Source organism: Phacochoerus africanus, chromosome 15, assembly GCF_016906955.1.
Source record: "Phacochoerus africanus isolate WHEZ1 chromosome 15, ROS_Pafr_v1, whole genome shotgun sequence".
Lineage (NCBI taxonomy): Eukaryota > Metazoa > Chordata > Mammalia > Artiodactyla > Suidae > Phacochoerus > Phacochoerus africanus.
In genome coordinates, this window is record NC_062558.1 from 22853780 (window position 1) to 22868513 (window position 14734).

General features: G+C 47.2%; 1 protein-coding gene across 3 annotated transcripts; it reads right to left on the reverse strand.

The window, feature by feature from the left end:
• Window positions 1-1070: 1070 nt before the first annotated feature.
• On the reverse strand, window positions 1071-14710 carry PXMP2 (peroxisomal membrane protein 2). Of its 3 annotated transcripts, none has more exons than XM_047762537.1 (5): window positions 14397-14649; window positions 11841-11957; window positions 9449-9611; window positions 4307-4426; window positions 1071-1713 (listed from the first exon to the last, which is right to left on the reverse strand). In XM_047762537.1, exons 1-5 carry the CDS (start codon window positions 14516-14518, stop codon window positions 1645-1647), a joined length of 591 nt encoding a protein of 196 aa, XP_047618493.1. In that variant the 5' UTR covers window positions 14519-14649; the 3' UTR covers window positions 1071-1644. The 3 variants fall into 3 exon arrangements, with proteins under 3 accessions (XP_047618493.1, XP_047618494.1, XP_047618495.1); XM_047762538.1 differs by lacking the exon at window positions 14397-14649 and adding an exon at window positions 14061-14372; XM_047762539.1 differs by lacking the exons at window positions 9449-9611; window positions 11841-11957 and having other exon boundaries at window positions 14397-14710.
• Window positions 14711-14734: the final 24 nt, after the last annotated feature.

Below are 14734 nucleotides of genomic sequence, written 5' to 3' on the forward strand. Positions count from 1 at the left end.
AGCTGTGGTGTAGGTCGCAGACTTGGCTTGGATCCCACGTTGCTGTGGCTGTGGCTGTGGCTGGCAGCTACAGCTCCAGTTAGACCCCTAGCCTGGGAACCTCCATATGCTGCAGGAGTGGCCCTAGCAAAGACAAAAAGAAAAGAAAAAAAAATGAAATTCTATGAAGTTCATGTGCTAATAATAGGACCCTAACCTCTTTTCTCCAGTTAGCCACAAGAGTGCTGGCCACTGTGTTCATACAGTGCTCCCCTACAGCCACCATCCTTCCCCCCACCCTCCAAAAGAAATGAAAAGCTTCTCTGGGCAAACTGACCAACCCTGAAGAAAAGACCTGAGTCATTGAGAACAGGTGATTCCTAGCAAAGCTGGGTCCCTGCCTGGTCAAGGTCCACAGAGAGGGTTCTATTTGACAAGTGCAACCAGTGCACCCTAAGCTCCCAAAGTGCCTGAGTGGCTTTGAATCTTTCGTCCTTCCTTCCTTCCTTCTCTCTCTCTTTCTCTCTTCCTTTCTTTTTTGCTGCACCCATGGCATGTGGACATTCCAGGGATTGAACCCCCGCCACAGCAGCAACAACGCTGGATCCTTAACCTGCTGAGACACCAGGGAACTCCAACTTTGACTCATTAACAACGATGCACAATCAAGGGTCAACAGGCATTTAAGGAAATCCTGATGGGGAAGACCAGGATCAAAACAAACAAAACAGGAGTTCCCATTGTGGCTCAGTGATAATGAATCTGACTAGTATCCATGAGGATGCAGGTTCAATCCCAAGCCTCGATCAGTGAGTTAAGGATCCAGTGTTGCCATGAGCTGTGGTGTAAGTCACAGACACTGTTTGGATCTGGCATTGCTGTGGCTGTGGTGTAGGCTGGCAACTGCAGCTCCAATTCGACCCCTAGCCTGGGAACTTCCATATGCAGCCCTAAAAAGGAAAAAACAAACAAACAAACAAAGATCAACAGGCATTTCAGGAAATCCTGATGGGGAAGACAAGGATCAAAACAGACAAAACAAAACAAGACAAAAACCCTGAAAAAATAGAAACAGCACATGAGACAGGAGAAAAATTTCAAAAAATATAATTAAGATCCAAAGGGCTATTGGATCCATGAAATGAGGGAACACTATCAGGAAGGAATGTTCTGAGAGTGAAAAATCCAGGAGGGAGGGTTAATGTAAATGAGCAATAGGAGGTCAGAGGAAGGTCTAGAGGGGTCTAGAAAGTCGTGGTGCCAGGGGGCTAAGCAGGAATACAGTGAAATATTTTACAATACTTCAAACATTTAAAAAAATCTGAGGGCAGCCCTCTGATCACTCATTTCTTCCAAAGCAACAGCAATTATTCTGAGAAATGAAAATCACTACTGAAAAAGCTACGTTAGAGTTTATTGTGATCCTAATTTAATCCAAAGTGACAGGTGAAATGGTCTCTATTTTAAGTTTTGAGGTCAAAACCACCTGAGGACAGCTACTGCCTTTTTAAAACCCAAGATTCTGATATCAAGATACTCAGCTATTTCTCCATCCATCATTTGAGGGCATCTTAAATACATGATCTAGCCTGCTCTCTCACTCCAAGCAGGTGAGCGTCCCCCGCCCACTTCTTCTGTGTGTCTGACACTCTCTCCAGGACATCTTCACTTCCCCAGAGAGGCCAGGTAGGCATACCAGAACAGAGCCACCACGTTGGCAAAAAGCACCCGGAACTGCCAGAGAGAACACAGACAGACCGAAGTAAAAACGTGGCCCTATGGATCTCCCTCGTGGTGCGGCAGGTTAAGGATCAGGCACTGTCACTGCAGATGCTCAAGTGGCTGCTATGGCACGGGTTTGATCCTGGCCTGGGAACTTCTGCATGCCTCAGGCACAGCCAAAAAAAGAGAAAAAAAAGAAAGAAAAGAAAAAAAACAGTCCTTCATTTTTTTCTTTTTCTTTCTTTCTTTTTTTTTTTTTTTTTTTGCTTTTTAGAGTCACACCCACAGCATATGGAGGTCCCCAGCCTAGGGGTCGAATTGGAGCTGTATCTGCTGGTCTAAGCCAATGGCACAGCCATAGCAATGCAGGATCCAAGCCTCATCTGCGATCTACACAACAGCTCATAGCAACGCTGGATCCTTAACCCACTGATCGAGGGCAGGGGATTGAACCCTCATCCTCATGGATACTAGTCAGATTTGCTTCCACTGTACTACAATGAGAACTCCAAAAGCAGTCCTTTGGAGTTCCTGATGTGGCTCAGTGGTAACAAACCCACTAGTATCCATGAGGACTCGGGTTCGATCCCTGGCCTCACTCAGCAGTGTAGGCCACAGATGTGGCTCAGAACTGTCATTGCCATGGCTTTGGCGTAGGCTGGCAACTAAGGCTCCAATTCTCGACCCCTAGCCTGGAAACCTGCATATGCCTCAGCTGCAGCCCTAAATTAAAAAAAAAAAATATATATATATATATATATGTATATATATAGCCCTGGGCACACTCACCAGGCCCCAGCCCCCCAAGGATAGAGCTCATCTATTGGTCAGTCCATCCACCCACTGCTGGATTTGCTGCGCCTTCAATTTGTACAAAGTTCTGTGCTAGACCCCAGCAGCGGGGGGTGATGTTTCTGGGATGGTAAGGAAAACACTCCTTCACTGAGCCCTTTAGCTTCTGGTTCAGCCTCTCTTACCCCAGGACCGGTCACCATGCTGGTGGCTTTACCCAGCTCCTTCCTGACAACTCCATGACCTGCTCTTCACTCTAACTCATCCTGTTCCCCTGCCCTGCTTGGACCATCAGAGAGATGTACTCCCACTTGAAATCACCTTTAGCCAGTGACAGAGTCTCCCTCGCACATAAGCTCCATCAAGGTGGCAGTCGGGTCTATCCCACTAATCACGGTAGCCCCAGAGTCTAGAGCAGCAGGTGCTCAGTAAATATTTGCTGAATAAACTCCCTGCCCCTAAGTACCTGCCTGCAACCGCCATTCATTTATTTATTCATTTGTTTGGTTGGTTATTTATTTATTTGCTTTTTAGAGCCGAACTCATGGCATGTGGAGGTTCCCAGGCCAGGGGTTGAATTGAATCAGAGCTACAGCTGCCAGCCTACACCATAGCAACGGAGGATCCGAGCCACGTCTGTGACCCACACCACGGCTCATGGCAACGCTGGATCCTTATCCCACAGAGAGAGGCCAGGGATCGAACCCGCAACCTCATGGTTACTAGTCAGATTCGTTTCCACTGTGCCACGACAGGAATTCCTGCAACCACCTTTTAGAAAACTCTCTGAAAAAATAATAAAATTTTTAAAAAAGAAAAGTTCTCTCATGGTGCAGCAGGTTAAGGATCCGGCGTCACTGCAGTGGCTTGGGTCACCGCCGTAGTTAAGGTTCTGTTGGATCCCCGGCACAGAAACTTTTTTTTCTTCTTTTTTCTTTTTTAGGTCTGCACTCGAGGTATATGTAAGTTCCCAGGCCAGGGGCTGGCCTACACCACAGGAATCTGAGTCACATCTGCAACCTACCCCACAGCTCACAGCAACACTGGATCCTTAATCCACTGAACAAGGCCAGGGATCAAACCTGCATCCTCATGGATACTAGTCAGGTTTGTTTCCTATGCACAAGGGAAACTCTGGGAAGGTCATTTTTAAAGCCAATGGAGGAGTTTCTGTCGTGGCTCAGTGGTTTAACGAATCCAACTAGGAACCATGAGGTTGCGGGTTCGATCCCTGGCCTTGCTCAGTGGGTTAAGGATCACAGCGTTCGCAGACCCAGCTCAGATCTGGCATGCTGTGGCTGTGGCCAGCGCCAACAGCTCCAATTGGACCTCTAGCCTGGGAACCTCCATATGCCGCGGGTGCGGCCTTACAAAAAAAAAAAAAAAAAAGAAAAGAAAAAAAAAGGACAAAAAAACCCCCGCAGTGTGGCCTGGAGGACTGGTTCCCACCCGGACGCTCCGCCCCCACGGCTCAGAGCCCGCCCACCGCCCTCTGGGCGAGTCCCAGTTTCGAAGCCGGCCCCGCCCGGCCCAGCACAGGTGTGGCTCTGGCTCCGCAGCTGAGGAGCCTCCCACCTCCCGCTGAACTAACATCCTTCTGGCGGGCCCACGGAATTCCATCCCCAGAAAGCCGAGCGCTGCCGGGATCCCGCTTGGGAGGCAGCTCTCTGTCGCTTTGCCTCCCCGAATCCAGAACGTTAACAACTCCGGGCAGCGAGAAACGCCCCAGAAGGATCGTAGAACTTAGGCTGGCCCCATGCCTCCAGAAAAAGAAGCCCCCCTCTGGCTCCGCGCGGTACCAGGCTGTCCTCACCTGCAAAGGGACGTAGTTGACATTGATAAACTGCACTGGGGTCCAGACTCGCCAGTTCATCTGCAGCGCCGGCCAGAATCCTCTCTTCATCTTGGCAACGAAGGCGGCAAAGTCTTTCCCCTGGAAAGGGGGGAAACGCAGAACGTGAGCAAAAACGGGGAACCCGCTGGGGCCCCCCAGAGCCTAACACAATGATTTCTTTAAAACTGCAGGGATTTTTTTCTATTTGTATTTACACAGCACACACGGGTACTTAACTGGCGGTGCAGCTATATGGAGCTAAACAACCAGCAGGAAAATCAGAGCAGCTCGGAGGCCATCACTGTGCTGCAATGTTGGCCCACGAGCTGATAGTATAATTGGCACAACTCACCTGGCACCAGAGCCGCTGCTGCTTATGACTGAGCTGTCAGTTCTTTCCAAAATAATCTCCATTAGGCAAAAACCACCCAGCAACTGATTTTTATTTTTTCCATTATAGTTGGTTTATAGTGTTCTGTCAATTTTCTATTGTACACCAAAGTGACCCAGTCACACACACACACACATATATACATTCTTTTTCTCCCATTATCCTCCATCATATTCCATCACAAATGACGAGATATAGTTCCTTGTGCTTATAACATGAATTTTTAAACTTTATTTTTTCCTTTTTAGGGCCACACCTGTGGCATAAGGAAGTTCCCAGGCTAGGGGTCGAATTGAGCAGCAGCTGCTGGCCTATGCCACAGTCACAGCAATGTTGGGTCTGAGCTGCATCTGTGACCTACACCACAGCTTGTGGCAATGCTGGATCCTTAACCTACTGAGTGAGGCAAGGTATGGAACCCACATCCTCATAGATACTAATATCAGATTCTCAACCCACTCGGCCACAACAGGAACTCCAAAATTTTAAACTTTATGCAAACTTTTTAACTATATGAAGTTAGAAGACAAACACCTAGCCATCTGAAGCAAGACAGAGAGACCTAGAAATTATCATACTAAGTGAAGTCGGACAGAGAAAGACAAATATCATTTGATATCACTTATATGTGGAAGCTTAAAAAATGATATAAATGAATTTATTTATTTACATTTTTTATGGCCACACCTGCAGCATATGGAAGTTCCCAGGCTAGGGGTCAAATAGAGTTACAGCTGCCAGCCACAACCACAGCCACATCAATGCCAAACCCAAGCCGAGTTTGCAACTTACACCACAGTTCATGGCAACACCGGATCCCCCATCCACTGAGCGAGGCCAGGGATCAAACCTGCATCCTCATGGATACTAGTCAGATTCGTTTCTGCTGCACCACAATGGGTACTCCCAAATGAACTTACAAAACAGAAACAGACTCACAGATTTTGAAAAGAAACTTATGGTTACCAAAGGGGAAAGGTGGAGGGAGGGATAAATTAGGATTTTGGAATTAAGACATACATACTACTGTATATCAAATAGATAATTAACAAGGACCTACTATATAGCACAGGGAACTCTATTCAAGATTCTGTAATAACCTATATGGGAAAAGAATATGAAGAAGAATGGATATATGTATATGTGTAACTGAATCACTGTGCTTTACACCTGAAGCTAACACAACATTGTAAATCAAATATACTTCAATAAAAAATAAAATTTAAATTAAAAATGGGAAAAATATCTGCAGCTTGTATTCAGCAAAGGATATCCTTAATATATGCAAACATACAAATCCATTAAGAAAAAAAGCAAACACTCTAATGGAAAAGAGGCAAAGTTCGAGTTCAAGTTGTGGCTTAGTGGGTTAGGAACCCGACTTAGTATCCATGAGGAGGTGGGTTTGATCCCTGACCTCACTCAGTGGGTTAAGGATCCAGCATTGCCATGGCTGGTGTGTGTAGGCCAGCAGCTCTGATTTGACTCCTAGTCTGGGAACTTCCATATGCTATGGGTGGGGCCCTAAAAAGATTAAAAAAAAAAAAAAGTGAGAAAAAAAGCAAAGTTCATGGAAGAAATACAGCTAAACATATAAAAAGGTGTGCAACCTCATAAACAAAGATCCACACATTAAAGTGTTTTACATCTGTCTGATTGCAAACTATTTAAAAGAAAAAAAATCACAATTGTCAAGAATGTGGGGAAACCAACTTCACACAGAGGAATAAATCATAAGGATTAAGAGCTCTCTGGAGCCACAAAACCTGTCTCTATCCTGACTCAGGGACTCACATGTTACAGGAACTCAGGCCAGTTGTTTATCCTGTAAATGACTGAAGGCTTCAGCTTCCTCACCTGTCAAGTGCTCAATAAATATCAGCTGCACCTCTATAGGGAGGAGAGACAAGGACAGTGTCCTTGGACATTAATTCTAGGCATTAGCCAAAAGGGACAGGCAGAGATGGTGGAACGATCTGCAGTTTGTAACATGACATCTGCGATTGCAAAACAGCAGACGCAGAGGCATCTGTAGTGTGCAGTTGTACAGTGTAGTCCCACTTGTGTCACTGATGTGGTGGGTACTTTACGCACTTTGGTAACATTTGACGTATACATAGAGGGTTTATGATTTTCAATGAGAATATATTCCCTCTCTATTTGGAAGGGAAAAAGGGAAGAAACTGCTGTGGTACCCTCACTTTTGATATAAGGACCCTTTACTTTCTCCCACCTCTGATTTCCTAAGGACTTCCCAATTCTTTCTTTCTTTCTTTCTTTTTTAGGGCAGCATTTGTGGCATATGGAGGTTCCCAGGCTAGGGGTGGAATTAGAGATATAACCGCCGGCCTACACCACAACCACAACAATGCAGGATCTGAGCTATGTCCAAGACCTACACCACAGCTCACGGCAACACCGGATCCTTAACCCACTGAGCAATGCCAGGGATTGAACCTGAGTCCTCATGGATACTAATCAGGTTCATTAACCACTGAGCCACAATGGGAACTCCCAAATATTTCTTTTCTTTTTTATTTTTTTGGTCTTTTTAGGGCTACATGAGCACCATATGGAAATTCCCAGGTTAGTTATCAAATCGGAGGAGCAGCTACCAGCTTACACCACAGCCATGCCAGATTTGAGCTGCATCTACACTGTAACTCATGGCAATGTCAGATCCTTAATCCACTAAGCAAGGCCAGGGATCAAACCCACATCCTCATCACCTAGTTGGGTTCTCAGCCCACTGAGCCACAACGGGACTTATGTGCAACCACAGTAAAGCTGAAGCATCTTTGCTGTCACTCCCCCCGCCAACCAGGGTCACTTTAGACCTCAAGGGGTCTTCTTCTTAGTAACAAGAACTTGGGAGTTCCCGTCGTGGCTGAATGGTTACCAAACCTGACTAGCATCCATGAGGACACGGGTTCGTCCCTGGCCTCACTTAGTGGGTTGAGGATCCGGCATTGCCGTGAGCTGTGGTGTAGGTCGCAGACTCAGCTCGGATCCTGCGCTGCTGTGGCTGTGGCATAGGCTGGCGGCTATAGCTTCTATTCAACCCCTAGCCTGGGAAGCTCCGTATGCCGCAAGTGCAGCCCTAAAAGACAAAAAGGTAAAAAAAAAAGAAAAAACAAAACAAAAAAACCTTGAGATGTGCTTTCAAAATAAACCCCAGGTGAGACACATTAACCTGCTGTGACTGGTTGAAACAAATTACTTTCAGGACAAAACATGACACATCTAGGGTACACAAAGGACGGAGATGAGATGATGTGGGTGCCAGTTAGTGGGAGTGAGGTTGGGCATATTAGAACAGACATTCCTGGTAATTCCAAGTGAACACACCTCAAGTGTTCTGTTGTGACGTTAAGTCTATGCTGGTTGGGTTCCTGTTGTGGCTCAGCAGTAAACGAATCCCACTAGTATCCATGAAGATTTGGGTTCCATCTCTGGCCTCCAATGGGTCAAGGATATGGCATTTCTGTGAGCTGTGGTGTAGGTTGCAGTCTCAGCTGAAATTCGGTGTTGCTGTGGCTGTGGAGTAAGCTGGCAGCTACAGCTCTGATTCGACCCCTAGCCTGGAAACTTCCATATGCTACAAGTGTGGCCCTAAAAAAAAGTCTGTGCTGGTAAGTTAACCTCTTCAGAGCACTTATGATGTCCAGACCGTGAGTTAGCACAGGCTTTTCTGCAACATCCTTAGGGAGCTTAAACTTCTGGTACCCTGGATCTCTCTGGCAGTCTGGTGAAGCCCACGGACCCACTTCTCAGAATCATGTTTTGTGAAGTATAAAACATGTAGGACTGGAGTTCCCATTGTGGCTCAGTGGGTTAAGAATCTGACTAGTATCCATGAGGATGTGGGTTCAACCCCTGGCCTCACTCAGTGGGTTAAAGATCTAATGTTGCTGCAAGCTGCAGCACAGATCATGGATGCAGCTCAGATCTGGCATTGCTGTGGCTGTGGTGTAGACCAGCAGCTACAGCTCCAATTGACCCCCAGCCTGGGAACTTCCATATGCCTTGGGTGTGGCCCTAAAAAAATAAAATATGTAGGGCTACAAAGAATCCAATTATACTGAAGTACAGCTATCAAAATATTCAGAAAACAATTTTATGATAGACTGGTACATGTGGTTTTTTTTTTTAGGGCTGCACCCGTGGCATATGGAAGTTCCCGGGCTAGAGGTTGAATTGGAGCTATAACTGCCGGCCTACACTGCAGCCACAGCAACACCATGGGATCCAAGCTGCATCTGTGACCTATACCACAGCTCAGGGCAATATCGGATCCTCAACACACTGAGCCACAACGGGAACTCCCTGTGCTTTTTTTTTTTTGGCTGCTCCATGCCATGTGGAAATTCCAAGGCCAGGGACTGAACCTGCACCACACAGCAGTGACAATGCTGAATCCTTAACTTGCTGAGCTACCAGGGAACTCGTGCATGTGTTTCTTTATTAACACACTCAGTGATGGGACCTGGCTGCAGGTATAAGGAATGATGGAGAACACCCACTACCCGGGATTGCTACCACAAGCCAACAGGCGCTGCTGACCCAACTGAGGCTCGCTTCCAAAGTTCACAAAGGAAAATGTGAATTTTCAACCTGAGTGTAGTGAGGAGTTCACAGACTCTCTGAAGTCCAAGCACAGGTGCCAGGCTAAGAATCCCCATGCCCCGAGGAAGAGCTGTCAATGCCTGGGTGCTGCTGCAGACACCAACCTCCAGGAAGTTCATGATGAGGAAGAACAACAACAGGAAGGTGGGTGCGAAGAGGAGCCGGTCCAGGAGGAGCCTCTGGACGCTGGCCCAGGGGGCCTCAGGAGGGATCCAGTGCTCCAGGAAGAGATAGAAGAAGTGACTCAGCGGCCCTGTGAAGAAGAACCTGAGGCCGGCAGAGGGGGTGAGCGGGACACACCCTTCCTGGGTCCAGCTTTACCTCCCAACCCCGGATCCTGCACCCTGCCTCCCTGAAGTCCCTCAGCCCTGACTGCACAGGTTTGTGAGGTCCTTCTTGAAAATATGCTATGAATTTGCTTCCAGCATTTTTTTTTTTTTTTTTTTGCCTCTGACAGGCCAGGCTTATTCCTGCCTCGGATCCCCTGCTTGTCACATGGCTGCTTCCTTCCCAACACCACTGGCTTCGAGCGTTCCTCCCAGATGTTCCTGAATAACGAATCTACTACTGTCCCAGCCACTCTATATTCCAGGCCCTGTTTCATTTTCTTCAGCGCATTTAGCACTGAATGTCATGAACTCATTTGTTTAGAGTGCCTTCTCTTCACCCCTAGAGGGTAAATGCCATGAAACAGGGTCTGTCTGCTCACTGCTGTGTTTGCAGTACCTAGAACAGGGCCTGGCTCAGAGAAGGTGCTAGGTAGTAAGCAAATAAATGGATGCTTTGCCTGGTGTTTGAGCTTTTCAGCAAATCCTCTGGGATCGCTAACAGGGCTGACACCTGATGCGCTGGCTTGTCTGTGTTGCTACTATTCATTCTAAAGTGCACAGAGTACTCAGGAGAGGCCTGAACCCAGCCACCAGGTCTAACAGGATGACAGACCTGAGGCTTCAGAAGATCCAGGATCAAAAGATGGGCAGGGGCTCTGAGTGCTTCCAGGTAGACACCAAAAGTCCTTAAACAAGCAGTTCTCACTTGACTGTCCCCTTTCCCTGCCCTTTCACCTTTCATAGAATGTTAAGTGGTCCAGAGCAGGGCTTTTCACGTAGAAGAAAATGTAAATCTTGGGGATGGAAGCTGAATGGACAAGTTCTTCCAGGTGATTCTGATACCCTCTCCCCTCTTGGGGTTGGGGGCGGGGTTAGGACTTTATTTACTTATTTTCTTTTTTAGCTGCCCAGTGGCATATGGAGTTCCTGGGCCAGGGATCAGATCCACGCTGTAGATGCAACCTACGCCACAGCTGAAGTGATGCTGGATCCTCAACCCACTGTGCCAGGGCTGGTATCTAACTCAGCGATCCCAAGATGCCACTAATACTGTTGTGCCACAGCGGGAACTCCAGATTTTTTTTTTTTCTTTTTTTGGTCTTTTTGTCTTTTTAGGGCCGCACTTGCAGCATATGGAGGTTCCCAGGCTAGGGTCTAATTGGAGCTGTAGCCGCTGGCCTATGCCGAAGCCACAGCAACGCCAGACCTACAGCACAGCTCACGGCAATGCTGGATTCTTGACCTGCTGAGCCAGGCCAGGGATCAAACCCGCAACCTCATGGTTCCCAGTCGGATTTGTTTCCGCTGCGCCACTATGGGAACTCCTAGAACTTTAAATACATTGTGGAAAAGCTGAGATGACTCAAGTTAGCATGCTTACAGATATAAAAATATTACTTGTGAATTCCGAATTAAAAAAACAACACTTTTATTGCCAAAGACTTCAGAATATCCATCACTGCAAACACTACTGTTGCCAGAGAACTCAGAGTGGATTTAACTGGTAAAACTGCTGAATTTCTGTGCTTTTGTAATTCAAAAAGTGGTTCAGAAATGACAATTTTCAGGATCCCTAAGTATTTCTTTTCTGTATGTTTATGCTACAAAAATAGCAACACAAACTAACTGGCTGTATTTGGGTCTGGATTCCTCTTTCAGGATCTGTGGGTCTTGAAGTATGATTTTAGGTTCAGGCCATCCGCTCTCAGGTGTCTCAGCCAAATTAAAATGGCCACCCCCACCCACCTGTGTAATTCAAACTAAAAACCAGGGGGAGGGAGTGGGATGGACTGGGAGTTTGGGGATAGTAGATGCAAACTACTGCATTTGGAATGGATAAGTAATGAGATCCTGCTGTATAGCACAGGGAACTATATCTTGAGATGTAACATGATAGAGGATAATATGACTGGGCCACTTTGCTGGACAGCAGAAATTGACAGACCATTATAAATTAACTATAATAGAAGAAATAAAAATCTTAAAAATAAAAACCAAATGAAACCATAAGTGAAGTTAACCTTATCCACCACTCTGATATTTTCCCCATGATGACATCAATGCTTCTGCAAAATTATTTTTCCAAATTAGACTATGCCAGGTCTTGACCTGAGCTTTGTGGCACTGAGCCTGCTCTTGAGTAAACCAGCCCCTTTGGGGAACTCACCCATAAATGGCATATCTGAGAGGCCCATTGACATCTAGCTTTTGAGAACAGCTTTCTTTTTTCTGCTTCTTCTCAATCATCTGGGCCAGGAAGTTCCCAAGTGCTGACAAAATGCCACTGTGGACAGAGAGGTATTCAGAAAACAGAAATGACCTACAGGAGGCATCTGATGTTCCTGCATGAAATTAGCATGGCAGGTCTAAGAACGTGCTTGGGACGGGTAGACATGAACCTTTATTAGAGCAGCCAAAATATAAGTACTCCATCTCAAAAGCTGGAGATGGTAGAACTTAATACACATGCACACACACACACACACACACACACACACACACACACAAGCACAGTAAGATTTCCAATTGGTAGGTTGTATTGATGTCATATCCTGCTTATGATATTATTCTATAATTTTGCAAGAGGCTACTGTGTGGTTATAAAAGGGCAACAGGAAGGATCCTTATTTATTCATTCATTTTTTTCTGCTTGTAAGGGCCAAACCCATATCCTATGTAAATTCCCAGGCTAGGGATCAAATTGGAGTTGCAGCTACCAGCCTACACCATAGCCATAGCAAGAATCTGAGCTGCGTCTTTGACATACACTACAGCTCATGGCAACACTGGATCCTTAACCCAAGGAGCGAGGCCAGGGATCGAAACCGAATCCTCATGGATACTAGTCATATTTGTTTCTGCTGTGCCACGATGGGAACTCCCAGGAGGGATCCTTATGATGAAACTATTTTTGCATTTTGACTATGGTGGTGGATACACACACCTGTACGTGTGTTAAAACTGCATGTAACTAAACATACACACAACCACACACTCATGGATGAGTACAAGAAAAGCTGAGGAAGTCTGAATAGGATCTAGGGATTGTATCCACATCAGTGTCCTGGTTGTGATACTGTACTATAGTTTGACAAAACGTTGCCAATGGGGGAAACTGGGAAAAACAAAAGGGATCTCCCTGAGTTATTTCTTATAACTGCATGTGAATCTACACTTATCACAATAAAATTTTCAAAAAAAAGGTGGAGACAGGCCTAGGTACTCAAAGGCTTGGTCTACGGCTGCCTTCTAAGAAGATCTCCAATCTATAAAATGTGAAATTCTTAGTAGGGGCAATAAGGACCCTCTTGACCTGATCCTTGGCTACGTGTTCCTCAACCTCTCCTTTGCTCACTGTTCTTTTTCTCCAATGGCACAGACCTTCTTTCCAGGTCTCCATTATTAGCTTGCTCCTCCCTCAGGACCTTTGCATCTACTGTACCCTCTACCCTCTGCTTTCCTTCTTTGCATGGCCTGCTCCCTCCCTTCCTCAGGCATGTATGTATGTATGCATGTATATATGTGTGTGTGTGTGTGTGTGTGTATGGACCCACTCATAGCATGCAGAAGTTAGTTTCCGGCCCAGGGATTAAATCCCTTCCACAGCCATGACTGGAGCCATAGTAGTGACTATGCTAGGTCCTTAACCCACTGAGCCACCAGGGAACTCTGTCAGGCCTCTATTTCAAGCTTTGTGTTTTTTGTTTTTTGGGTTTTTTTGTCTTTTTAGGGCTGCACCCATGGCATAATGAGGTTCCCAGGCTAGAGTTCAAATCAGAGCTGTAACTGCTAGCCTATACCACAGCCACAGCAACACTGGATCCAAAACACATATGCAACCTACACCACAGCTCAAGGCAATGCCAAATCCTTAACCCACTGAGCGAGGCTAGGGATCAAACCTACATCATGGATGCTAGTCAGATTCGTTCCAGCTGAGCCACGACAGGAACTCCCCAAGCCTCTATTTAGATGTCTCCTCTTCAGATAAAACTCCCCTGACCACTTTATCTGTTACATATTTTTCTGCTTTTTGTCTAGTTCTTTCTTCCAACACAAGCTCTGTCAGGGTAGGGCCCTCACCTACTTATCTTAATCGCTGCTCACATTTACTGAAGCCTGAATTAGTAAAAGGGGACACGCTTGTAAAATTGATAAATAAAAAGCAATTAAGGGGAAATGGCTCATAAAAAAATTAATACTCCAAAGAATAGGGCCGAGCTAGCCAGCAGCACTGGGGGCGCTTTGTCAGCTTTCTCTCAAAGCGAGAGAAAAAGCAGCTGGAGAAAACAAGACTTAACACCTACCACCCGTGTAGCCTTCCCACGCCTTTCCCAAAGGCATGTACCTCAACGCCATTCTAATCCTCAGAACAAAGGGTACTAACCCGCCGCAAGGCAGCAGCAGATGGCAGGTGACAGACCTCTCTCCCAGCCCCATTCACCTCGGACGGGCGTTACCCCCAGAGCAGAGGGGCTGAGCCCGTTAGCTCGTGCGCTCCTTTACTCTGGTCCCTGGGTCCATATTTTTAGGAACCGAACGCACTAGACCGCACTTGCTGAACTTTCCGGTGAATTTAAGATCTCTGGAGGGTCGTTTCGACGCATGAGGATTTTGCCTTTCACACTCAGGCCCCCACGTAGAATACATCTATGGGGCTGGGTCACGGAGTCGTTCGAGCTCCAGGTCGCCCCCCGCCCGCGACCGTTCCCTCCGCGCCGACCTGGTGGCCGCCTTGGTGAGCACCGGGTAGAGCCGCAGAAGGCGCAGGTACTGGGCGAGCGCCCGCCGCGGGAGCGCCCCGAGCCCGGCTTCGGTCCGCAGTTTCGACGCTGCGGGGGCCATCGTCTCTCCTGAGCCGCGCCCGCCAGGGGCACCGACCCCACTGTGGGCTGCCTGAGTGCGGGGTAAAGGGCGCCGGGCGCCGGGCGGGGAGGGCCGGACATTTCCCGCCCCGCCGCGGGCCGCAGGGCCGCCGGGGACTGACCCTAGGGTGAGCGACACGCGCCTCCGCGGACTTTTTCCCGAGTCCCTAACCAGCCACCACCCCCTAGGGCGCCA